The 27,774-nt window shown below is 37.8% G+C and overlaps 1 protein-coding gene, 1 non-coding gene and 1 pseudogene across 15 annotated transcripts in view; 1 reads left to right on the forward strand and 2 right to left on the reverse strand.

Annotated features, from left to right (window-relative positions):
- CNOT1 (CCR4-NOT transcription complex subunit 1) overlaps positions 1-27,774 on the reverse strand; it is a 100,005-nt gene that overhangs the window by 32,366 nt on the left and 39,865 nt on the right. For 8 of the 14 annotated variants that reach the window (XM_089903165.1, XM_089903164.1, XM_022555886.3 and 5 more), the window contains 17 exons: positions 25,991-26,098; positions 25,319-25,417; positions 24,894-24,962; positions 24,751-24,805; positions 24,047-24,250; positions 22,953-23,121; positions 21,805-21,931; positions 21,546-21,656; positions 17,564-17,734; positions 17,006-17,133; positions 14,915-15,155; positions 11,925-12,044; positions 11,041-11,163; positions 10,721-10,872; positions 3,700-3,850; positions 2,272-2,473; positions 1,167-1,313 (listed from right to left, as the gene is read on the reverse strand). In XM_089903165.1, coding sequence (XP_089759291.1) covers positions 1,167-1,313; positions 2,272-2,473; positions 3,700-3,850; positions 10,721-10,872; positions 11,041-11,163; positions 11,925-12,044; positions 14,915-15,155; positions 17,006-17,133; positions 17,564-17,734; positions 21,546-21,656; positions 21,805-21,931; positions 22,953-23,121; positions 24,047-24,250; positions 24,751-24,805; positions 24,894-24,962; positions 25,319-25,417; positions 25,991-26,098 — 2,377 coding nt within the window. The remainder of the gene's footprint in view (positions 1-1,166; positions 1,314-2,271; positions 2,474-3,699; positions 3,851-10,720; positions 10,873-11,040; positions 11,164-11,924; positions 12,045-14,914; positions 15,156-17,005; positions 17,134-17,563; positions 17,735-21,545; positions 21,657-21,804; positions 21,932-22,952; positions 23,122-24,046; positions 24,251-24,750; positions 24,806-24,893; positions 24,963-25,318; positions 25,418-25,990; positions 26,099-27,774) is intronic. The other 6 variants (XM_022555887.3, XM_022555884.2, XM_022555888.3 and 3 more) reach the window with 4 other exon arrangements.
- LOC149744678 (cytochrome c oxidase subunit 6C pseudogene) lies at positions 39-11,650 on the forward strand (annotated as a pseudogene).
- LOC115802829 (small nucleolar RNA SNORA50) lies at positions 3,276-3,411 on the reverse strand. Its single transcript, XR_004023378.1, has one exon. It is a non-coding gene; the product is annotated as a small nucleolar RNA SNORA50 (small nucleolar RNA).

Below are 27,774 nucleotides of genomic sequence, written 5' to 3' on the forward strand. Positions count from 1 at the left end.
GAAACAGAAAAGCAACCAGTGGGCATTTAGGCTCTTCCTTCACTCCCCCACATAAAGCAGAGCCAGAGAGGCCAATACAGTTTGAATTTTAAGGAAAAAATAAAGTGAAGTGTTTTAAGTGGTCAAGTTTCAATATTCAAGTGCTCTAGGGACACAGAAGATTCTCACAAAACTGCCTTACAACCATAGTCCTACCCTAGTACTTTCTTCATAAGGATTTATCACACCATGAAAGTTCACTAGGTTCAAATTCATAATGCACTTACCCTCAATACAACCTCACTTGAGGTTAACAAATCTTTACTACTTTATTTAAAAAAAAAAAATCACCTTTTACATTTAAGAATTCTCAATGCATGTGCATAACACTTGATATAAACACAACGCATGCTACAAAACATAACATTCAGACAAGTCTTTCACACTAACATTTTAAAGTCACTGTCACTTGGTATACTTTCAAACCTTGTATGATGAATATTTAGTCCCAATGACAAGGATATTTGTAAGCCAATGATACCTATGTATTTACAAAGAGAACGTCTCTGATTTTGAAATAACCTACTAAAGGAGATTAAAACTTAAAAAATTGGTTTTTGTAGCATCATATATATGGCAATATTTATGTGTACTATAAGGCTATATATATCATAAAGCTATTATATTAAAATAAACATTAAAGTAAATATAGTTATTTACTTTATAAACTGCCAAGCTGAAACAGAAATCTGAAATTCTCCTGGCTGCTCCTGATTTGTTAAAAAAAAAAAAAAAAAAGGAAAGAAAAGAAAAGAAAAAAAAACACTAAAAAATCTTTAGGATGAGCATAAGACTTACTACATACATAGACTTAAACTGATGAAAGTCTTTTCTCTTTACTTCTTACTTTTAGGATAATACCTCAAAGGATGCTACCTCTTATTAACAGTCAACTTGTTCTGGCAATCCAGGATCAAAGGTGGAATGATACCTCAAATTTTTGTTTTAATAATTTAAATGTATGAATTTACTCCCACTGATCTAGGAGGCGTATCAACGGCCCTACTAACAATATATTAAGATAAGTCAATGTCTTTGTCCATGTATCTCTAGGGACAACAAATTGGACATGCAAGTTTTATATGCATCAGTCACACTTCACAATCACAGACAACACTACCACTTACAAGGTTTCATCTTACTCTGCTGGAATGTAGGCTGGTTCAGTCCAGAGGTGCCCAGTTTCCTCTGCACAAAAGGATCGTTATTCACTGCAGGGAGTCCAAGAGCCCCAGTTCCTATACCAGTCAGGCTGCCTGTGCCAAGACCACCTACTAGAAAGAACGAAGGCAGCCAGAAGTTTTATCGTTACTCATATTCTTGACTTTATTCACATCAAAAAATAAGTTTTTAATTAAAAACTTATATTAATTAAAAAATTAGGGTCTTTTGTTAACTCAGTGGTAACTAGGTTACAGAGTTATTACAACATTTCACTCCTTAGGTTTTAGTACTCTAAACTTATACTCTGGCAATAAAAGGTTCAGATAGCTTAGGAGAAACATGTGGTTACTAGAGGGGGAAAAAATGTAACCTTTACTCCAACATTAAGTTAAAAGCCAAAATATGTGGGGCTTCCCTGGTGGCACAGTGGTTGAGAGTCCGCCTGCCGATGCAGGGGACACGGGTTCGTGTCCTGGTCCGGGAGGATCCCACATGCTGCGGAGCGGCTGGGCCCGTGAGCCATGGCCTCTGAGCCTGTGTGTCCGGAGCCTGTGCTCCGCAACGGGAGAGGCCACAACAGTGAGAGGCCCGTGTACCGCAAAAGAAAAAAAAAAAAAAAAAAAAAAAGCCAAAATATGTGGAAAAGTTTTAGGGATTTACTATCATTTCCAAGGTAGGTGCAAAAAGGCAGAACATACACCTGAATCTGGTGTGTGAAATATTCTACCTTTATTATACCAACCTTGAGTAATTCATAAAGCTATGAGTTTTGATCTAAGCCTAAGTTCTTCAGAATGTGGTTAACACACTTTTAATATTTATACTATCATCTGATAATACAATCCTTACTGAATAATTCAACTAACTTTACAAGTACAAATATCCTCATTGCAATTTGACTAAATTAATGTAATGTTTTTCTCTTCCCAACTTTGGATATGAGCGCAATTTTTCACGATTTAGTTCAAGCAGCTTTCCTTTATCATAGTGACTCCAAAACACCTTATATACACTAAGGCACGATGAGGCTTACAAATAATCTGCACCCCTACCCACCAACCCCCTTACCTGGAAGCTGTGATGAAAGTCCTCCAATACCACTGAATGCAGTTGTCTGATTTGGGGTTGAAAGGGGTGGAAATGCTTTTGCTGGTGATTGTGGGGTACTGAATGCAGAACCCAAATTTGGAGGAAAGCCCTGCATACTCTGGGTGTGAGGGGCAGCTGAACCACCTATACTAAGAGATGCCATTCCAGCAAGAGGGTCAATCTAAAGAAAAACATTATAAAAACGTATTAAACATACTTCAAGCAAAGGCAGACAAACGACACAGGTAAAGCAATCTTTAGCAACAGCTCTTCAAATGCTTTATATAAACTGCAAAACCACACACAATCTTGATGATGCTTAAATCCCCAAATCAAGAGTACCAGTCATTTTTCTTATTATATCATAGATGGACTAGGTTTAGAGAGTTAGCCCCTGCCAAAGAACCAGAGCCACAATATGAGGGCTATAAAACTTCAAGAATAACATTTCATACGAATTTCTCTGAAGCTGTACTACTAAACATTTAGTAGTGACATGGGGCAGTCCGTAAAATTTCCCGTAAGCCCCTTTAAAAGAAATCTCTCAATGCAAGTTATTTAACTTTCAACACAATAAAAGCATTAGAAATTAGAAATCTAGTCAAAACAAATATATCTAGTCAAAATTTGAGAATCTTGGGGTTGGAGATCAGCTCTGATTAAAAAAAAACAAAAAACAAAACCAAAAAAAACCCCAAAACAAAAACAGAAACAAAAAACAAGGTATACTATTCACCAAAAGATTTTATAAAATATCTAATAACTGCACTTCTAAGCTTCTTAGTTTGTGGCATTATTTCAGACCTTTGTGACTATAGAAAATAATACACAAAATGCCTTTTATAAAGTGGTCACTGAAGAATCACTAAATGCTCTTTCTTTTCTTAAAATAAACCCCAATCTGCCATTCAATGCAGCTGAAAATAGAAGCGGAATACGTTGCTCCCAGAGAGAAGGGGGTGGTTGGTGTCAGGGAGTAACTTAAATGTACCTTGTTTTTAAAAGAGCAGTTCAGTTGAGAGCTGAAGAGCCCCAGTTATAACAAGTCCTTATGCTCTAGCACTGTTGCTTGGCCCGTGAAGCTACAAACAAGACACATCAGGTTCAAAGGCAGTGCTTATTTCTCAAGTCTAAGTTATTCTTATCTTAAAAAGAAGCCCTAAATAAGTTGTTTTGTATCTTTCCTCTCATAGTCATGTTCTTTCTACTTAATGATTAAAATCTGTTCTCAACCACAATGCCTATTTACGGATCTCCTTTAAGTGGATACTAGACATGCAGTTATCTAAAATATAATAAATTCAGACAAAAATTTCCTTTGAGTAGATTATTAATGATGATGTACAAGTTTATTCTATTCCAAGTCTATGAACAAATGGAGATGTACCAAGTGTAGTGTTCATTTACCTGAACAGGAGAAATGGCATCTAAGCTGCTAGCACTAGGAGGGCGTCCTTTTGGCATAACTCCAGGTGGTGGCTGTCTGGCCTTGTTCATAACATTACTGCAGTTGGCTACCATGGTGAGGATGGTTTCTGATAACTCCTGAGAAACACTCCTTAAGAGAAATGAAAAGTGAAAAACATCACTTATTATTTCCTAGAACACCTAAATAAACAAATCTAGGTTTCTAATAAAGAAAACTTGCTAAAACCTATGGCCAAATTTCCACCATATCCCATGTTTTTGCACCTGTCATTAATCACCAGGATTCTCTGAGCACTGGCTTTCTTTTGAAAATATTTTTTACACCTCTGAAATTAAGCCTTGTGTATAGTGTTGCCTATGTATTTTGAAATACTACTCTTAAGAAACATTCCATATCCTCAACTACTTCATCAAAAATTATGCCCAAATCTGGACATATCAAAGTAAACAGGTAAGCAATTTTTAGACTAGGTTCTCATAGTCAAAAATAAGACTTTTATTTAAGTATAGATAAAAATGCCATACCCATAGTCACTAGCTATATTTGGCAAGCACATACAGAATTGACTGACTTCTAAAATGTCAAATAGGATGCGCGGGTTCGATCCTTCGTCAGAGAACTAAGATCCTGCATGCTGTGCAGCGTGGCCAACAAAAACAGCACTACATCAAAATCTACAATTTTTTTATTTTTGCCAACATGAAAAAAATGAATGGTTCAAATATGGACTAGAGGGAGGGAACAATGTAGGGGCAGGGGATTAAGAGGTACAAACTATTATGTATAAAATAAGCTACAAGGTTATATTGTACAATACAAGAAATACAGCCAGTATTTTATAATAACCATAAATGAAGTATAACCTTTAAAAATTATGAATTAGTACACCTGTGACATATAATATTGTAAACCAAGGATATTCAATAAAAATAAAAAATATGGGCTACAAATGAAAATGAACAATGAGTTATTTTTACATCCACTGAAGCAAGGGAGAAAAATATTACAGACCATGGAAAAGAAAAGAGAGATGTCAACTCCTAACGGTGTGGACCTACTTATTTAAGTTAGTAGTAAGTAGTAAAACCATTAATTTCCAAAAGGTATTTCAAACAGAAGAACATGAGTAGCTGTCTCTAGCCTCTATGTATCTGGGTTAAAAATACCCACCTCCCCTGCAATTAAAACTTCATGTTAAAAAAACTTCATGGAGATAGCCATATTTCAACTTTCAGATTAGCTACAAGACAATGGGGAAATAGACCAACTGCCTCTGGTTATACTAAAAGGAGAACTTGCTATAGAGAAAACTTTTGCACCTAACAAAATTACACATGCATTTCCCTTTAACGTAACAATTACTTCTGGTGGGCCCAAATATACACTGGCAAAAATGATGGATGCAAAATGCTATTCGTTGCAACATTATTTGTGACACAGAGTGGAATAAACAGAATATCTACCAATGGGTACTGATTTACTAAGGCACAAAACATCTATTCAGTGGAGTACAACAGATTAATTACAAGGAATAAGGAAACTATAATTTCATGGCGTGGACTCTGGGATATATGATCAAATGAAAGAAGCATAGTGCAGTAAGTATATAATATACTACCTTTTCTGCCGGAAAGAGGAAAATATATACTTTTCTAACACAGAGATAACCCACAAAAAAACAAAAATGGTCAACTACAGGCGAATAAAAGAACAAGGTGTTAAAGTTCAGTGGGTTTAACAGTGTTAAAGTTAGTGTTAAAGATGTGCCTAAACATGCACACAGAATCACAGGGTAAAGAATAGCTTATTGATTCCAGAGTTTAAGAAAATCTCCAATCTTAGCTGAACACAAGGCTTACCCAAACAGAGATTTCAGGGACCAAAGATGACAAAGAATACAGACATTACTGAATTTGTTCAGAAAAGAGGAATAACAAAACAAAAAACGCTTGTGTGGGGGTAAAATCTGATTTCAAGAATTGCCACATTATTTAAACTTTCCAGTTTTCGACCACAAATTATAAGACACGCGCACACACACACGCACACACACACACACACACACACACACAAAGAAGGCATGGCCCGTACATAGGGAAAAAATGCTATCCAGAGAAACTGTCCCTCAGGAAGAACGGATGTTGGACTTAACCAGACAAAGACTTTAAATCAGCTATTTTAACTATGTTTAAAGAAAAAGAAAGTCAAAAGAACTACAGGGCCATTTCTCCGCCTGTCTGGAAGGACATCGTTGTTGAGCTGTCAAGGAGAAAAACTACCATGGCTTCCAGTTCTTTGACAAAACCTCAGATGCGTGGCCTTCTGGCCAAGCGTCTGTGATTTCATATTGCTGGAGCATTCATTATCTCCTTGGGAATTGCAGCTTTCTGTAAGTTTGCTGTGGCTGAACCAAGAAAGAAGGCCTATGCAGACTTCTACAGAAATTATGATTCCATACAAGATTTTGAGGAGATGAGGAAGGCTGGTATCTTTCAGAGTGTGAAGTGATTTTGGAACATAAAGAATTTCTTTGCGTTGAGTTCCATGGAAGTTTGTCACTTACCTGTGTTCCTGAACTATGAAACTATGAACTATTAATGTCTGGGCTAAGGAATAGCTTCTCTTGATAAATAAATGATTAACAAAAACAACAAAAAAAGAACTACAGGAAGTCTGAAAAAGATGTCTCAAAAAACAGTGTATCAATACAAATTTAAAAAGAAGAAAGTAAAATAACTGAAATGAGAACTTCACTACGGGTTCCCAACAGCAGATTCAAGCACGTAAAAAGCATCCAAGAACTTGAATATAGTCCAATAAAGATTGAAAAACTGAAAGGGAAAAAAATAAACACAGACTGAGACATATGCAACACTACCAAAGGTACCAACAAAACATAATGAGAGGAGATAGAAAGGGGTAGAAAGAGTATTTGTTGATAAAATGGCTGAAAACTTTCCGAATTTGATGAAAATTAATTTACCCATCCAAGAAGCTCAACGAATTCCAAGTAATATAAGCTCAAAGAAATCCATGCCTAGAAACAACATAATCAAGCTGTTGAAAGAAATAAATCTTAGCAGCAGCAAGAGGGGCAACTTATACACAAGGAAGCCTTGAAAAAAATTAATAGCTATGGAAGCCAGAAAGTAGTGGGACGGCATATTCAAAGTGTTGAAGAAAAAGTAATGTCAAGCAGAAATCCTTTATTTGACAAAACTATTCTTCAAATATAAAGGAAAAATTAAGATATTCTCAGATAAACAAAAGCTGAGGTAATTCATCGTTAACAGACCTGCCCTAATAGGAAATAATAGAGTGACTTTCCTGGTGGCACAGTGGTTAAGACTCTGCCGCACTACCAATGCAGGGGATCTGGGTTCGATCCCTGGTCAGGGAACTAGATCCCACATGCATGCTGCAACTAAGAGTTTGCATGCCACAACTAAGGAGACCACGAGCCGCAACTAATACCCAGCACAACCAAATAAACAAATACATAAATACTTTTTAAAAAAGGGGAAAGAAATAATAGAAACCCTTTGGGCTGAAATGAAGACACTATACAGTAACTTGAATCTGTATGAAAAAACAGAGCACCCGTAAAGGGACGTAAGTAAATATAAAACACATTATAACTGTATTTCTCGCTTATATATAACCTTTTTATCTCCTACTTGGCTTAAAGGACAATGATTACATTAAACAATAACATCAAATCTTTTGATGGGCACACAACGTATAAAGATACTATTTGACAATAGCAGCACTTTGTTTTTGTTTTTTTATTCTTTGTGGTACGCGGGCCCCTCATCGCTGCGGCCTCTCCTGCCGTGGAGCACAGGGTCCGGACGGGCAGGCCCAGCGGCCACAGCTCACGGGCCCAGCCGCTCCGCAGCACGTGGGACCCTCCTGGACCGGGGCACAAACCCACGTCCCCTGCATCGGCAAGCGGACTCCCAACCACTGCGCCACCAGGGAAGCCCAATAGCAGAACTTTGAAGGAGGAAAGGAACAGAACTGTTTAGAGGAAATTTTTGTATCTTACTGAAATTCAGTTGGTGTTAATTGGAACTACATTGTTTTGAGTTAAAAATGTTAATTTTAATACCCAAAGGAAAAAAGAAACTCAAAAACATGTCAAAGTTAACAGCAAGGAAATTAAGATGATACACTAGAAAGATCTATTTAATACTAAAGGAGGAGACTTCCCTGGTGGTCCAGTGGTTAAGAATCCACCTGCCAATGCAGGGGACATGGGTTCGAGCCCTGGTCCGGGAAGATAGCACATGCTGCAGAGCAACTAAGCCCCTGTGCCACAACTACTGAGCCTGCACTCTAGAGCCCGCGAGCCACAACTACTGAGCCCACACGCCACAACTACCAAAGCCTGCGTGCCTAGAGCCCATGCTCCACAACAAGAGAAGCCACCGCAATGAGAAGCCCACGCACAACGAAGAGCAGCCCCCTGCTCGCCGCAACTAGAGAAAGCCTGCACGCAGCAACGAAGATCCAATGCAACCAAAAATAAATAAATAAATTAAAGACAAAACAAAACAAAACACTAAAGGAGGCAGTAATGGAGGAATGGAGATGCAAAACAGACATACGACATATAGAAAAACTAAGCAAAAGAGCATGGGTAAATCCTACCTTAGCAGTAATTATGTCAAATGTAAATAAATTAAATACTCCAATTAAAAGGCAGAAACGGTCAAAATGGATTTTTAAAAAATAATCCAATTATATGCTGTCTAAAGGAGGCACTTTAGATTTTTTAAAAACACATATAACTTGAAAGTAAAAAATGAAAAAAGGTATGCCTTGCAAACCTTAACCAAAAGAGAACTACAATGACTATATAAATTTCAGACAAGATCGCCTTTAAGAAAAAAATTAATAGACAAAGATACTTTATAATAATAAAAAGGCCAATCCAACAGAAAGACATACATACTTACAAACAGAGTCCCAAAACATATGAAGGGAGAATTAAAGGGAGAAATAGGTAATTCAAAAATATAGCTGGAGGCTTCTATACCCCACTTTCAGTAATGTGTACAGTCAACAATACTTTATTATAAACTTCAAAGTTGCTGAGAGCCTAGATCTTAATTGTTCTCACCACAAAACATAAATGATAATTATATAACATGACAGAGATGTTAGCATAAAAAAGCCTAACCTTCCAATTAATAAATTTTTTAAAAGCTCAAACTAAACCCAAAATAAGCAGAAGGAAGGAAATAATAAAGTTTAGAGCTGCAATAAACTAAATGGAAGACTTGAATTACTAAAACCAGAAATTGAAAGAGAGGACATTACTACCAACATTACAGAACCAAGAAAGATTATGGGGTATCATATAAAACAATCGTATGCTAACAAATTAGATAAGCTAGATGAAATAGACAAATTCCTAGAAAGACACAAACTACTGAATCTAACTCCAGAAGAAACAGAAAATCTCAACACAGCAATAACAAGTAGAGATACTGAATTAGTAAACAACATCCACCCACAAGAAAAAGCCCAAGACCAGGGGGATTCACTGAATTCTATGGAACATTTAAAGAATTAACACCAAACCTTCTCACAAAAATTAGAAGACTGGACACTTATCAACTCATTATATGAGGCCAATATTATCCTGATACCAAAACCAAAGACAATACAAGAAAACTACAGAACAATATCCCTTAGGAATACAGACACAAAAATGCTCACCAAATACTAGCAAACTGAATTCAGCAGCATATAAAAAGGAAGTGTATACAAAGACCAAGTGAGATTTATCCCAGGAAGGCAAGGTTTTTTAACATCCAAAAAATCAATTAACATAACATACCACACCAACAGAATAAAAAACAAAAACCACATGATCATCTCAATAGATGCAGACAGAAACATTGACAAAATGCTTTAATGAAAAAACACCAAACAGGGACTTCCCTGGCAGTCCAGTGGTTAAGACTCTGAACTTCCACTGCAGGGGACATAGGTTCCATCCCTGGGTCAGGGATCTAGGATCCCGTGTGCCTTGAGGCGCAACCAAAGCCAAACCAAACCAAACTCATCACTCACACACACACCCCCACAAACTAACTAGGAAACCCCCCTCAATGTGAAATATAACTATAAAAAACCCACAGCTAACATCATAGTTAATTCTGAAACACTGGATACTTTTCTCCTAAATCAGGAACAAGATAAGGCTGTCTGCTCTTACCACTTCTATCCAACTTTAGACTGGAGGTTCATGACTTGTACAAAATACCTATCAATAAGCATAACAAAAGAAGTGCAAACATACTGAAAGAAATCAGAGCCCTAAAGAAATGGGTAAATATCTCAGATTCATGAATTGGAAGGCTTAATACTGTTAAAATGGCACTATCCCCCCAAATGATCTAAAGATTCTACATAATCCTTATCAAAATCTCACTGGGCTATGTAATTTATTTGCAGAAATTGACAAGATGACCCTAAAATTCTTATGAAAATTCAAGGGACGCAGAATGACCAAAACAATCATGAAAAAGTAGAGCAAAGTTGGAGAACTCACACTTCCCAATTTTAAAAGTTACTAAAAAGCAACAGTAATCAAGACAGTGTGGTACTGGCATAAGGATAGACAAGATCAATGGAATAGAACTAAGAGCCCCAAAATAAACTCATGTATTATGTGTAACTGATCTTTTAGAAGACAATTCCACAGGGACAGACCAGTCTCTTCAACAAATGGTGTTAGGACAAATGAATATTCACATGCAAAACTATGCATTTGGGACCCTGTTTCACACCACATACAAAAAAATTAACTCAAACAGATCTCATACATATTTTATGTAATATATATAGTACTTTGGACTTAAAAACCACTGGATTACCTTAGATGTTGTCACTTTTAATCATTCAACCCCTTTTCCTCAAATCAACAATTATCCATTCAATCCAATTCCAATATTAAACAGTCATTTTCAAGCATGCTATTCTTACCCTGCACAAGCTTGTAAACAGGCCAACATTGTCGCCAGAGTTTCTGGAGGAAGTTGAGCACTTTTGGGCTGATCTTTCTCTGGTGCAAGTCCACCCAAAATAGAAGGACACCGTCTCTTTAAAAAAGTCATACAAGCCTGGATAAAAGGCTCCTGGAAAAGAGAAAGTCTCTCTGTATTTGAAATTCATCATTAATTGCTTTCAGATAAGACTAAGCACTATGACTAAAATCCAGAATACAATAACATCTTCACTGCCACTTTCTTAAGCTATCTTGACCATCAAAAATTAAAAGCAGTAATAAACAGACAAATCCTTACTCCATGCTCTCGAATTTTATCTGTGAGCCACTTGTCAAGTTTGAGGTATTCACGACGTGAAGCAAGTGCAGCAAGGTCAATAACAAAGGCAAATGGAGTACCATTTAGCAGCATTGACAAGGCCTAAAGAAAAAGGATATTAGAAACTACGAGTCAAGCAACTGAGTGACTTTTCTGTCCTATTTTCTGTTTCCAGTTTTTATTTTCACAAACAAGTCTAAATAAAACATACTGCTAATATTTTCTTAGTCATAATTTTTTAAACAGCTTAGTAGAAATCAATGGTAACACTTGTCCCTACTTAAAATAAGATCACATTTCAAAGACAAACACATGACTTTACCTTCAAAATAAACTTTACCCTGTGTTTTTTCAAATAATTTAACCTAAAGCAAAGCAAAACACAAAAGCGTGAAAAATTATTCTTACCCATTTTTAAAAATCTAAACTCAGGCTTACTCTAACCTAAGTACAACTACAACACCATTACCAGTGATCAAAGACATCAAGAATCACACTATTTATCAAAAGACCCTGTTAATGCTAATGAAATCTGCAAAAGGGTTGAAAGCCAACCAGTTTCTCCAAAAATTGTATCTCACAGATTACATCTGAGGTCAATTATCACTTGCTTTAAAACAGCCTTACAAATATCACAGAAGACCAAACAAAATTCAGTGAAATGTAAATGAAAACATTTTTACATTTCTAAAACCACTCTTCTTCCAATCTCTTTCTACAATACAAGGAAAAATTCTAAATCTCAACCATTCTAGTTAAGAGCTAGTTACATGTGAATTATTCCTAAAGCACCTATGTTACATAAAAATGTTATTTTTTATCATTAATAAATAAAAAACGTTAATCTGTCCCTCCAAGCTCACCTTCAAGTCCTGGGCCACATCAAGTATTCGAGACAATTTGGCCTGGTCATACTGTTCCCCTCGCATGTACCATTCTGCCATCGCATGCATGATAAGTTGGCGGATTGAGGGAGACTGTCCCTAAGAAAAGAAAAAGGAGGGTTAAATAGCAATACTACTGACCATTTTGATAGGCTGTTGCAAATGCTATTGCAAATGCTGATTTTACTTGTATTTATGTAAAACTGAGGTGTATCAGTGCAGACAACAAAGCTCAAGCCTTAAGCATTGATTACAGTGACGTTTATTTTGTGGGAAAGCAGTTTTGTCCATATTTCCCAAATGAGGCCTACCCCAAAACCCTGGGGTCATGTAGTTACATACAACAAATTTATTTGTACTATAAAAGTCTGCCTATACATTTTCAAAGCCGAAGTATGATGAGAATATGAGGATGCATCAAGTTTATATGATCCCTTAAATTAAATCACAAATCACTGGCCTATAAAAACAAAACAGTTTACGGTAATCATCTCTCATGCTGCACAGGGTAGTGTTTTATCAGTATTTCTGGGACTAGAGTTTGTACTTCTAAATCTAGCTATTTTCACAAATGATCATGCTCATTTTTTGTAATTATTCAATTTCTTTTTTTAGCGGAAAACAGCCTGTCTTTGAAGACTGATCTAAAGGTGTGCAGTTGAATGGTAATTTAGAAAATGCTCCTCACAGAAGCAACAGCAAGGCAATTACTATCACTGTCTAAATCACTTTCCAGTAACTGTCTTAGACTGACAGAAAGTCCTAGCAAAACAAGTATCTAACCAGGAGTGGAGATACAAGTCCTTCCACTCTGCCCTTTCCACCTCACAGATGTGGTGAGAAAAGCCTAAGAATGTCTGGGCTACAAACTTTTGGTTAAATGTCTGATAAACATTACTGTCTGTCATGTGATTTGAGTCACTAGAAATGGAGTTGGTCTGACTGAAAGGCATGCAACCAAGGCTAATGTTTTTCATTTATAAAGTCTTATCTGAATTTTTAAAAGCACTTGTTTATAACAAACTACAGCAAGAATATCTTAAAAAGGGAAGGGCACATTGATATAAAGGGGAAGATGACTGCTTTTTCTTAAAGCTTCTACATATATCTTTATTTAAAATGTAGGCTATGGGGGGGGAGGAATCAATGGACAAGAGAGTATTTGTCAAATATATTCTACAAAATTGGCAAGGGGTGGGGGGTGCAGGAGCACAAGGGCTTGAAATCTCAGCAGGAACCAAAATAAAATTTAAATGCTGGATCTGGATAAAACAAAATTATGTCAATTAAACCGTTTTTGTTTTTGTTTTTTGCGGTACGCGGGCCTCTCACCGCTGCGGCCTCTCCCGCTGCGGAGCACAGGCTCCTGACGCGCAGGCTCAGAGGCCATGGCTCACGGGCCCAGCCGCTCCACAGCATGTGGGATCTTCCCGGACCGGGTCACGAACCCGTGTCCCCTGCATCGGCAGGCGGACTCTCAACCACTGAGCCACCAGGGAAGCCCTCAATTAAAACTGTTTTATGATCTTCTTCCATTTACTGTTAAAAAGTGAAATGAGAACCTTCTGGTTCTATGATAAATGATTAAGCTCTTTACTGCTATCGAAAGGATACTGGTACACTAGCAATACAGACCTTTCATAATACTGATTTTTTTTTAATTGTCTTGCCTCCTTGCTCTTTCAAGTTTTATACTTTAATGCCCAGATGATGCTAAAAGATAAAATAAGTTTTATAGAAGTGTGACTATTTCAGTGTCAAAATTCCATGATTAACAATTTCTCTAGGTGAACATCATCAAAAGAATGTCAATTATGCAGAAATAGAATCACAGATGTAGAAAACAAACTTGCAGTTACCAAGGGGGTAAGGGGAGGGTGCACTGGGATGAACTGGGAGATTGGGATTCACATATACACACTACTAGTATAAAACAGATTAACTAATGAGAACCTACTGTACAAAAACTCTACTCAATGCTCTGTGGTGACCTAAATGGGAAGGAAATCTAAAAAAGAGTGGATAGGGCTTCCCTTGTGGCGCAGTGGTTGAGAATCCGCCTGCCAATGCAGGGGACACGGGTTCGAGCCTTGGTCCAGGAAGATCCCACATGCCACGGAGCAACTAAGCCTGTGTGCCACAACTACTGAGCCTGTGCTCTGGAGCCCGTGAGCCACAGCTACTGAGCCCGCGTGCTGCAACTAATGGAGCCCGCACACTCGAGCCCGTGCTCCGCAGGAAGAGAAGCCACAGCAATGAGAAACCAACGCACCGCAACGAAGAGTAGCCGCCTCTCACCACAACTAGAGAAAGCCCACGCGCAGCAACGAAGACCCAATGCAGCCAAAAATTAAAATAAATTAAAAAAAATTAAGAAGTGGATATATGTATACATATAACTGATTGACTCTGCTGCACAACAGAAACTAACACAACATTGTAAAGCAGCTATACTCCAATAAAAATTAATAAAAAAAAGAAATGTCAGGACTTCCCTGGTGGTCCAGTGGTTAGGACTCCATGCTCCCAATGTAGGGGGCCTGGGTTTGATCCCTGGTCAGGGAACTAGACCCCCCAATGCCACAACCAAGACCCTGCATGTCACAACTAAAGATCCCACGTGCCGCAACTTAAACCTGGCACAGCCAAATTAAAAAAAAGAAAGAATGTCCATTATGGGGTGGGGGGAGATAAACTGGAAGATTGGGATTCACATATACACACTACTATATATAAAACAGATAACTAATAAGGACCTAATGTATAGCACAGGAAACTCTACTCAATACTCTGTAATGGCCTATATGGAAAATGAATCTGAAAAAGAGTGGATACATGTATATGTAATAACAGATTCACTTTGCTACACACCTGAAACTAACACAACACTGTAAATCAACTATATCCCACTAAAAATTAAAAAAAAAAGAATGTCAGTTTATTAAGACAAAGAAATGGTCATATCTTACCTGCCCATGCCATGCATAGTGCAAAATTATAGCTGAGTTAGGGTGGTTTCCAAGGAAAATTGGCATCAGAGTGGAGATGAGTTCATGGCGCAAGGTGTGCCAGGAGGTGTTGATTTGTAGTAAGGCCAATACCAGCATGTCTGGACAGTGTTTGATAGGGAAGCTGAAGAGTTGTTTGACTTGCTCATATTGCCCTACCTCTGCGAGCCTCAGCAGAGATTCAATCAAATCCAAGCTCTTCCTAACAAGAATGGAAGTAAGATAGTCTATCAATGAAAATCTAAGCACACAAAATTCATTTTCCAAATAAGTGATACCAGCTATCAAGACAAAACCAAGTTGTCATCTTTTAATATTTGAAAAATATTTAAATTGGTGCTGTTCATCTCAAATATATAATGCTCGTATGCTTTCAAACTAATTTCAAATGCAGTCCAAATTAGAGAATACATGATGAAGGACAGCAGACACGACTGACCATGTACACAACCATGGACCGCCTTACCAAAGAGTTACCATCAAAAACTTTTGTGATTAGAGTGCAAAATAAAAACAAACAGTAGCTTAGAAACAGTCAAAAATCCAACACAAATATAGATATAATTATACACAAGAAAAATTCTACATAAAAATGCAGCCTGACACAACACTGTAAATCAACTATACTTCCATTAAAAAAAAAAAAAAAGCCCAAACACTTACTTCAGTAACACCAAGTTTTTTACTTAGGTGCACAATGCCCCCTATGAATTATTCTTGCCCCAAGAAGCTAAATGTGGTTGACTTCAATCAAGCCTCAAGGTTTTGCTACCCTTAGTCCATGAAAACTATGGGGATAGGGATCAAATTAAACACCATGAGGAAACAGATACCCCATACCACAGGGCAGACTATAGGATAACTGATCCTACTTCTCCATTAAATCGATGGCCAAGAATTATATTTAAGAAAAAAAAAAAAAAACAGGGAGAAGAAAGACTTACAGCATAAAAGAAACTATGTGGACCTTGTTTGGACTCTCAATCATACAAACTGTTAAAAAGCACTCTTGAGACAATTAGGGAAACCTGAATATATAGCTACATTAAGGAATTATTAAATGTATATGACATTTCAATTTCATAAAATGGAAAGAGGCCTTTATCTGTTAAAATGAAGACATACTGCCGTACACATTAGACTTAACAGGAGAAAAAAAAACAACTATCCTGTACATCCAATGTTGGCTAGCACCTGGGGAAAGGACACACTTCAGAAAAAACCACTGCTTCGGTCCATCTTTCAGAACAGGGATCAGCAAACTACATCCACAAGCCAAATCTCACCCACTGCCTATTTCTGTAAATACTGTTTTGTTGGAACAGAGCCACACCCATATTTACATTGTGCTACAATTAAAGAGTTATGTAGTTTCTACAGAGACCATCTGGCCTGTAAAGCCCTTTACACGAAGTTTACCATCCTTTGTTTATAAGATGTGTCCCAGGGGAGTATGGTTGGAAAAAATGGAAGAAACATTATAAAGTAGATGTCTTTGGGGACCAATCCAGTCCATGCCCACTCTGCACAGCTGTGGGTGTATTATAACAGTGATGGAAGTACTTTTACCATCCTTATCTCACATCCCCAGAGAGGGGTTAGTTCCAGAAGAAACCAACTGAACCAGTCAGATTCTCCAGCAGAAATTCTGAATTGAAACTCAGAGAAATAGATAATTCAGCGTAAAGTTTTAGATTTCATCCACTGGTCATTTTGAGCCACTTACAAAAGAAAGCAAGCAAGCAAATCTACAGAGAGAAGAAAGGGATTTAACATTAAGGGAGAAGTAAAAACCTCCTTCTAACATTTGATTGTTACAGAAAATATACAATGGCAGGCATTACAAGAGGAAAGATGTATCTAGTGATAAGGAGACTAAATATAGATTTTCATCCACCAACACCCTACTATATAAAAATTTAGGGTAAGTAGGCTTACTAAAAATACTGTTTCGTTTAAACCTTTTAACTACGTAGTTGGCTCACTATTAATCTTGTAATTCAAAAAAGTATAAGTGACCCTTTCAAGAAAAGCTAGATGAAGAGTGTTTACCATGTGGCAATTTCTCGATTGTCATCCTCTGGTGGTGCTTTCAGAATATCAGTGGCAACAGTATGACATGGGTAGTCGGCAAAACAGAAGATCTCTGGATTTATAAGGGAATGCTGAATGAAGGAGAGCTGGAACAAGAGAAAAAAGTCCTTACTACCATAAATGACTGTGAATGTTATAAAAATGTGCAACATTTTCACTAGGCTAATCTCAATCTTAATCTTAATTCTCATTCATCAGAATGAAATTTCCCTTTAGAATCTTAATTATGCGATCTTTCAAAACCACAGACAAGTCAGACAAATGAAAGGTGAATGGTGAGGTGACCCTGGAGACAAACCTCATTAAGCTATTGGGAAAACAGTTTGATTGCTACACTTCAGCTGAGTCTGACTGGTACTAAACTATAATAATGTTCCTTCAAAATTTATCAGTCTCTGCTTTTCTGAGCAATGCCAAACAAATTCTACATTAAAAGAATATTTTAATCAATGGATAGACGGCACTATCTAAGCCATGATTCTTTGCCTCTTCTATAGCTAAACATCATTCACTTACCTGGCCTTCTGCATGTTTCCAAGGTCTGTATATGAGGTCTACAGGGAACACTTCCATACCCAGACCCCTCTGAATGCCATACACTACATTATGAAGTCCTTTACTGTCACGAATTTGAAATCCAGGATGGTCCAGTTCGTAAGTTACTTCCTTGAAATTCAAACTTGGGTTCTAAAAAAGAAAAGCATTTCAAAGTTTAATGGAAAGGGACTTCCCTGGTGATGCAGTGGTTAAGAACCCGCCTGCCAATGCAGGTGACACAGGTTCGATCTCTGGTCCAGGAAGATCCCACATGCTGTGGAGCAACTAAGCACATACACCACAATTACTGAGCCCACGTGCAGCAACTACTGAAGCCTGCGGCTAGAGCCTGTGCTCCGCAACAAGAGAAGCCACCGCGAACGAGAAGCCCGCGCACCGCAACAAAGAGTAGCCCCCACTCTCTGAAACTAGAGAAAGCCCACGTACAGCAACGAAGAACCAACGCAGCCAAAAAAAAGTTTAATGAACAAAAGTGTTTGATTGCTTTATCCAAAGAGCCATATTAAATCTGAAGTTCAATCAAGATGGTCTAATTATAGACTCAAAATCATCTAAATCTTTCTGGCATTTCAAAGAGACTTGGAAAGGTAAATTCTTAATATTCAAAATAAACTGGCTCTACCAGCAAGCTACAAGTTACCTTTCAGTTCACAACATACTTGTGAATACGTGAGTACATAAAGGGGAAATCTCTTCCCCTACTTTAGTCCAACGAACACTCCCATCCCAATATGGCAAACAGATAACACTTCACTTAGTGCCTCGTCTTTATAGTAAGATTCCACTACCTTGGAACAAAGCTGCAAAGATAAATCAATTATCCCAAATATCAATCTTAATTAACAAGGACTTCCCAGGTGGTGCAGTGGTTAAGAATCCTCCGGCCAATGCAGGGGACATGGGGGTTTGATCCCTGGTCTGGGGATCCCACATGCCGCGGAGCAACTAAGCCCGTGCGCCACAACTACTGAGCCTGTGCTCTAGAGCCCACGAGCCACAACTACTGAGCCCACGTGCCACAACTACTGAAGCCCGCGCCTAGAGCCTGTGCTCCACAAGAGAAGACACCGCAATGAGAAGCCCGTGCACCGCAACGAAGAGTAGCCCCTGCTTGCCGCAACTAGAGAAAGCCCGTGCGCAGCAATGAAGACAATGCAGCCAAAAATAAATAAATAAATTTATTTTTTTAAAAAAATCTTAATTAACTAAAGATCTCCCCTAAAAGCATCCCAACGTATGCATCAGGAAAAGTGGTCTAGATTCTTTATGTCAAAATGACTAAAAATTCCATTCAAAAATGTTTTATGAAAAGGTATTCATAAAAGCAGTATGAGATTCCTTAAAGAAACACAAAGCAAAGGAAACACATTTAGAGAAGATAATTTACCAAACACTCTGCACCAAGCAATAAGAATATTTTGTGCTTGGGACTTCCTGGGCGGTCCAGTGGTTAAGACCCTGTGCTCCCGATGCCGGGGGCACAAGTTCGATCCCTGGTCGGGGAACTAAAACCCCGCATGCTGCACAGCGTGGCCAAAAAGAAAAAGGGGAAAGAAAAAACAGAAGAATATTTTGTGCTTGAAAGAAGAAAAGGCTGTGCACACTTCATAATTAAATCTCCAACCAAAGTGTTATGTCCAGTTTAGTTTTGCTCTAAGGTGACGCCTTTCAATCCATAAAGACTTTAATGCTTGCTTTGTATGGTAAAAAGAATAAACGTCAGTTAGGGTATTCACTCTAAGACAACAATGGCATTCAGAGGTAAAATTTTTTTCTTTCTAAAATTTGTTTCAAGGACTGGCTGTGACAGAATAAAACCATAAATACACTATTAAACGGCATTATCCTAGAGAGAGTTAAGTTTGGTAAATCCACAGGCGTGCCCCTATGGTTTCCTCCTCCCATCCTTGGAAGTAAATCAGAAAAATTATTAACCCAATGTGTATCTGAAATTGTCCTCTGTTCCCTTTCTACAAAAAATTGTACAGAAACTCAAATATACGAGAAAAAGGAAGAAGAAAAGAGATTACTAATTCAACTATTCAAATCCACAGTGAAGGCGTTCAATTTATAGCCTTTGCACTCTCTGAAATCAAAACATAGGTTCAGATAACATGGAAAACTGTCCTTGTCTGCAATTTTTTTAAAAAAGAGTTTTTCAATAGTACAATAAAGTACAAAGATGAAACTGAGGGAAAAGCATGTTTTCATAGTTGCAAGACAACCACAGGTTAAAAACAAATCAGTAGGGCTTCCCTGGTGGCGCAGTGGTTGAGAGTCCACCTGCCGATGCAGGGGACATGGGTTCGTGCCCCGGTCCAGGAAGATCCCACATGCCGCAGAGTGGCTGGGCCCGTGAGCCATGGCCACTGAGCCTGCGCGTCCGGAGCCTGTGTTCCGCCACGGGAGAGGCCACAACAGTGAGAGGCCCACGTACCGCAAAAAAAAAAAAAAAAAAAAAAAAAGAAAAAGAGTCCGCCTGCCAATGCAGGGTACACAGGTTTGAGCCCTGGTCCAGGAAGATCCCACATGCCACAGAGCAACTAAGCCCGTGCGCCACAACTACTGAAGCCCGCACGCCTAGAGTGCGTGCTCCGCAACAAGAGAAGCCACAGCAGCAAGAAGCCTGTGCACCGCAACGAAGAGTAGCCCCTGCTTGCCGCGACTAGAGAAAGCCCGTGCGAAGCAACGAAGACAAAAATACTTTTTTAAAAATTAAAAAAGAAAAAACCCAAACCCATTAGTAACTGGTTATCCTTAAGTGCTAAAACTGTGGTTTTATTTTGCTTTTCTTCCTTTTCACTAAGTTTTCTGCCATAATCACGTGTTATTTTTCCCCTCCTCTATTACTAAAGAGTACGTCTGAACACCATAAACCCATCTACTATTAAGAAAAATAAAAAGAAAACCCACTGATGCTGTTAGTAATAAGGTCACACAGAGAACAGTATGATTCCCTGTTACTCAATTTTACTTATAAGTTACAAATGTAGGAAACTAAAAATGAGAAATAGGATAGACAAATGACCTGACACCTTATCAAGAATGTTATGGAAGTATTTATTTGTAGTCTTTAGTGTTACATTTTGTTCCTTGACATTTTATGAACAAGACTGAACACATTACATCTTGATCTTGACTCCACTGTTCTCTCACTGACTAAATTTCACCACTCCCTTTTAATAACTAGAAGTTTCACTTTTTTATATTTTATTTTAACAGTTCAATATTTTAGGAGAGGTACGTTGTTTATTTGGGGACCAATTATTTAGTTTGTGGATATTTCAGAAGTGGAAGTAGTAAGATAAGTATGGCTTTTTTTATCCCTATAATAATATCCCATAAACAAGGTTGGCAGGGTTTTTGTTGCACTTTCCAGAAAAATGTCAGAGGACTTTCTTTCTCCTCAGTAATTCCTCATACAATCATTACTTTGTAACAAATTCATCCTCCCCAAAAAACCACACACTAACAACCTACCAAGCCACCTCAGCAGTGCTACTCAGAATTGCATAGCAACAATTCATTATGAACAAAGCTACAGTTTGACTGCATACTATTTCCAGTACATAATTATCTCGGACCCTTCATTACTTTTTTTTTTTTTTTTTGCGGTACGCAGGCCTGTCACTGTTGCAGCCTCTCCCGCTGCGGAGCACAGGCTCCGGATGCGCAGGCTCAGTGGCCATGGCTCACGGGCCCAGCCGCTCCGCGGCATGTGGGATCTTCCTGGACCGGGGCACGAACCCGTGTCCCCTGCATCGGCAGGCGGACTCTCAACCACTGCGCCACCAGGGAAGCCCGCTTCATTACTTTTGAAGTCAGAAATTATAAAACACTGCAGTTCTCATTCATCTAGGCACTTTATTCATTAAAATTTTCTTTCTTTGGGCTATATCATACTAACATCATAAATATATAACATTACATGTGTACTCACCAGTTCTTTGAGAACATCAATCAAGACTTCTACATTCCATGTGTGTGCCTGTGCTCCATCACTTTTATCTTTTCCATCACTCCAGATCCCACTGCCAGGAGCAGAGATACTCTGTAGAATTAAAATCTGAATTAAACAAAGCCAACTACTCAATGTGTTCAGCTCTGGTTGGTAGAACAATCATACTGTAATTTAATAAATAAAATAAAGAGGGCAGGACATTAATTCACTTTGTAAAATAGTTTATTTCCACACCTACCTGTAATGGAATTCCGTCTGTTAATCCTGAATGAGTTCGAGCCATCATTCCCAAAACCCTTGCAACCTGGGCAGCTGTGACCTCCCGAACACCAAACTGCATGATTATATTGCGACATTCTTCAATACTGAAACAGAAATTTAACTTCAAAAAATGGTACCCTCGATACCAAGGTTAAGAAACACTCATATAAAATGCACGAGTGAAGTCGCTAGAGTTTTACTAACATAGAGAGTAATAAGCTTCATTTCTTGTTACTTTCACATAGCTAGGAGTGTAAAATCCACCTACTTAAGGAAATAGAAAACGTTTAAAATACCGATGGAAGAAGGAAATATGAGTTAACAGTAGTATCTACAAAGAGACATAAAATTATGTCAATCTTCGGTATAAATCAAGTTATTCTTTAAAATACTGATAACTCAAGGGTTATTCTGATATGTACAAAGCCCTGAAAATGTATTTTAACTTTTTCACTTTGCATCAACAAAAGTTTTATGCCAGGCACATTTATACACACACAAGAAATACACTTTCAAACATAAGTGGAAATGTGGTTTGTATGAGTTTTAAAAACATTAAATGTTACACTTAAAGTCAAAGCAAAGCACATTAATGCCCTTAATAACATATTCTCAGAAAAATACTAACAATCCACTATATCACAGTCCTATGTGCTACCATTAGGGTGAAACAATTTCCTTTTATGCCCCTGGCAGGTGAGGAAAATAAGTGAGAGGCAGAAAAGGGCAGAAAAGGAAGACTGTAGAAATCAAGGTACAGCAAGGAAATTGAGGGTGGGGGCAGGGAAGAGCATATTAGACATGATGGATGCGAAATGATGCAAGTTCCATGAACACTTGCCTCAATGCCCTCCCTCTCAAAAGCTAAAACTGCCTACCATGGCGACTAGGCTAGGAACCTCTGATCCTTAAATTTGAGAAACTAGGGGGGATGGAGAGATGGAAATTTAGCCATGAGAACATTTATAGCTGCCACCAAAACTAATATGTGGAAGATTAAATTTAGAAGCAAAATTCTTGAGAGGCAAAGACAATACATTAAGGAATCTTTAGGAACTTGCTTTAAAGAATTACATTGTGCTTTTCACAAGAGTAATCAGAAGTTTAAAATGTCTGACTACCAACCTTGCACAAAAGCCATAGCCCACTTCTTGCATGAAGTCAGCCAAAGAGCTCTCCATCATGGTTTTAGCTACCCCTCCAGAATCAGGCAGGATTCTGTCCATTAGAATGTCCCGTTTTTCAGGGTATAAAAGTGGTGCAAGCACCACGGGACAGCGTTCCTGGGGAAAATCTGAAGAAGGAAAAAGATAATTATAACTGCTATATTGATTAATAACAAACTATCCTCTTTTACTCTTTAAAAGCCCCTCAAACCTGAGTTTTCACAAGTCCATATTCAAACCAAAGTTATTCAGTTTTTCCAATCCAGCTAGCCTAGCCCAAGTTATGACTTCAACCCCAATTCTAAAATTTGAATGTTCTTATGTCACAAAAAATGGTCATAAGTATATTTTTAATTTTTTTATTAGGATCCCATTATCTATTGCACCCTAAATATTACTTTAAAATTTCACAAAAGGGCTATCAATTCCCATGCAAGGAAGACATCAGAAATAATTGGTACATCAGTCTCTATTTCACTGACAAGTGGAAAACGTCCTATTACTGAGAAAGTTAATGAAGTTTAAATTAAACTATATCAATGTTAAGAAGTAAACAATAATAAGAGTGAAACTGGATAGTGGTTAGTCCACTATGAAAGATTTGTTTTAAACACTATCTCTAAAAAAAGGATCAGAGGAAGGAGGATGGCAACAACAGAACCAGGAGTTATCTCAGCATAACAATGCCAACAGCCAAGAGGTGAAGTGGATATATGATAGTGATCGACATTTTAAACTAAAGAGAGCATGTCACAAATACTGTAGTCTCTGTCTCCCTAAAAGGGAAAAATCTGACCACGTGGAAATATACCAAGTCTGAAATGAGATTGTACTTAGATAACAATATTGCTGGTACGTGCTCTTCATTTTATACCTTGTCTATGAGGCTTTTATCATTTTCATATTTTAAATTATAAAATACTCTCTTCCTTGAAAGATTACGAAGTTAACAGAAAAGTAAATCACTGCCTTCATTTGTATTCTACAATCCTTTTGTAATGTGTGTTCATCCAAAGAAATCATCTTTTGTAGGCTACAGACACTCCTTTTTACCTCTGCGCAGCGTCTTAAGAAAAGCGTCTATCTGTTCCTGTCCAACTCCAAAGGCTCCCTTCTGCCCAAAGAGGAGATGGGAGAGGAGGAGGTGTAGGACTTCTATTGCTATATCCTGGAAGCCACCTTCTTGATTTCCACTGACGTCTGCGTCAATGTAAGAACGCAGAAGATCTGGAAGCTTCTGTTTGATAAACTGGGCAGCTAGAAATGAGATAAATAAAAAACCACAAGTTATTTTTGCACCACAATGGGTAAGAAGTCACATATCATCAAAATACAGATGATCATCATTCTCATTCACCAACTCACCCTTCACCCTCTAATGTTTTTACAGCTCTAGCTGGTAGGCATAAAAATAAAAGACCAATTACCAGGGGCTTGGCGGTGTGGGGCAGGGGCAGGAGGAGGAGAGGGAATGGAGAATTTTTGGATGGGTACAGTTTCAGTTTTGCAAGACAAAGAAGTTCCAGACATCCATTATACAACAATGTGAATATAGTTAACACTACTGAATTATACACTTAAAAATGGTTACGAAGGTAAATTTTATGTTTTTACCATACGTACATATACATACATACATAAAAGAGACCAAAAGAAAATAATCTTACTCTCTAACTATGGAGGCTCAAGACTCAGAAGCCCACGGGTTTTAAAGACTCTAACTTCACTATAGGATCTTTAGGGAAAGGGAAGCTTACCAAAACCTCTGAGATCTGAGCTGGAAGAATTCAAGAGGGCAAGGCCAAAAATTACCTGAAACAAGAAGGGTTAGATTGACCAAAGAGTCAAATAGTTGTTTTATTTCTAATTTTGCCTACATCTCTTTTCTTAAATCACTTACCTCTTGTACTTTGCTTAACTTGAGAACTTTACTCAGCTGGGCAAATAAGTGGGGTGCAGGCTTTAAACTCTGAAACAAACCAAACTTTATTTTAAAATAAGAACATACAATTTTCAAAAAGTTTATAAAAGCATCCGTTTACCCAATTATGGTGCTACATAGGAGTGACAATTCTGTAGTGCTGCTACCAACAGCTGTGGAACTGTGTTCTGACAAGCTTAAGCCTTCACATGATCTGGTTTTATTAAGATTCTAATTATTATCAAACCACCTTGACTTTGTTAGAAAGCTACAAAAACTCCAAAGAAAGTATCTGAAATTTTTATTTACAATATGATATTATGAGGCCAAGGATTAAGGCCTTTTTAGAAAACCTAATAAAAGATCACATTCTTAGGACCACTAAAGATAAAAGGAATACCAACCTTCTGATAGTGCAATGGATTATCAATGGCATAGGACAGCGTGGAGATAAAATTTGGCTTCGTAATCAGTGACGCACACTCCTGAATCAGAAACTGAGTCTTTAAAAATAACAAATGAATTTTCATTAGCACTAACAGTCATCTTCTTGCACAAATAGAAGCAGCATTGCTCAGAACATTAAAGGGTAATCTGATACTGTACACTGTTTCTACATCAGCTCTTTAAAAATCCTATTGAAACTACCAAAGTCTATTAGCAACAGGTGTTAAACCAAAACCTCTGCAGAAGAAAGTCCACTGACAAGATAACTATAAGGAGTAATATCATGACAAACTGTTCCCAGATTGAGAATCAAACCATAGAAACTCAAACTAGGTGAAGAGATCCTCTCTCTGCCTTACTTACTTGTCAAGCTGGACTTCCCCACAGTCCTGCTTCCTTCAGGCAGGTCTGATTCCCAGCTCTCTAAACCTGAACTAAGTAGCTGTAATGGTCTGCAGTCAGGCAGGAGAAGAGAAGGACAAGAAAAGGAAAAGTCCCACTGCCTTTTAGCCATTCAGCTAAGATTATTTTTGGATCCTTTATGTGTTTGCTACACAGCTATGCCCAAAATGCAATTCATGGAACAATTAGAGCTAAGTGAATATATATACTATGTAAGCCCCAAATACCTGATGAAAATCTTTGCCACTGCTTTTACCATCGCCACTGAAATCCACATGCGAAAATAGGCAGCGTAATAAATGCCTGTCTGCCTCAGGACCGTGCCGATTCACAATCTAAAAAGACCAAAAATATGAGTTTGCTAAGAGTGACTTTTCTTTTTTTAAAAAATTTCATCTCTAGGACAACATCCCAAATTACATTAATTGTTCATTTTGGAACAAGAGTTCTAGGAATTATTGAGATGGAGGTGCCAACATTTTATAATTAAATATTTTTTAAGTGTTTCCTACAGGCACTAGCAGGAAAGAGAGAAGAAAAACTACCAGTAATTAGCCCCATGTAACAGTGTGCTCTGACCAACCTCTACACCAAAAACACCAAACAACAGCACAAATGACATGTTTAAGTTGTAAGGCGACAATTTTATAACTGGACTCATGAGAGCATCACTTTCTCTATCCATTGTTGTTTTTAACCCCTAAAAAGTATAACCTGAAATCTAACATAACTGTGACTCTTTGTAATAGCCTATAGGGCAAGGCCCTAAAGGAACTGGTCTGATATCAGTACTGGCCCTGAGCTTCTTGCTGTTCCTCAAATTTACCAATGTTTGTACTTGCTATTCCCTCTAACTAGAAAACTCTAGATATCTACATGCGGTTTGTTCTCTCACTTCCTTTAGGTTTCTGCTCTAAAGCCACCTCATCAGTCAGAGGTTTCCTAACTACCATCCCTAAAATAGCAACACGAACTGCCCCACCATCACCGCTCATCCTGCTTTACTTTTCTCCACAGTACTTACCACCACCCGATAATTTCTGTTTATTGTCTATGTCTCACTCGACTGTAAGTTGCACGAGAAAAGGGAATTTACGTAGTTGTGTTCACTTCACATTTAGGTCAGGAAAAGAGCTTATTTAGCACAATGTATGTGCAGAGTAATCATTTGCTTATTAAATGCCACATTAAAATTTTATAATAGTAAATATTTAACTACCTACTTTGGCCTAAAAATGTGACTGGGCTTCCTTGGTTTAATCTTTAACAACTCTGCCAAAAATTACTCCCATTTTATAGATGAGAAAGTGGACACTTCAAACAGACTCCATGAGCCTAAAATCCAATAGTCTATGAGTTAGGAGTCTGGTATTCATAGTCCAACTCCAAAGTCTATACTCTTTCTATTGTATCATAATTATGTCACAGCCAGCTAAGTTAACTTATTTCAGTTTGTTTTCCCCATCCAGAACATGTGAGAGTTAAGCAAGACCAAGCTTTACACTGCCTCAGACATCTTAAAGTTAACATCTATATAATCATAGATTATTTTTTCCTATCCCCTGGAACACTGAAGACATTATCTTAAAGAGCCAATTCAAATTAATTAAGAAGAATTACCTATGCTCCAACCAACCAGACCTCTCCCTTGAAAGAACAAGAATAACTGGCTTAACAAACATTTGTTGAGTACATGCTAGATACCATTCAAGGTATAGCAAATATAACAGCAGAGGAGACCAATGTGTTCCACAGCTCTCATGAAATACATTTTCACGGAAGAAGAAAAGTACAGGCAAACAATTTCTGATAATATTAACTCATGAAGAAAACAGGGTTATATGATATTGACAGGACGGTGGGGGGGGGGTATACCTCAGAGAGGCCATCCCTAAAGATGTAACATGTAAACTGAGACTTAAAATATTTAGGTGACAACCAAAGATACAATGAAGGAAGAGCATTTGAGACAGAAGGTAAACAATACATAAAGGATTTTAGTAACAGAAAA

This window comes from Delphinapterus leucas, chromosome 20 (genome assembly GCF_059928025.1).
Source record: "Delphinapterus leucas isolate spDelLeu-1000000601 "Yukka" chromosome 20, BTC_Dleu_Yukka2, whole genome shotgun sequence".
Classification (NCBI taxonomy): Eukaryota; Metazoa; Chordata; class Mammalia; order Artiodactyla; family Monodontidae; genus Delphinapterus; species Delphinapterus leucas.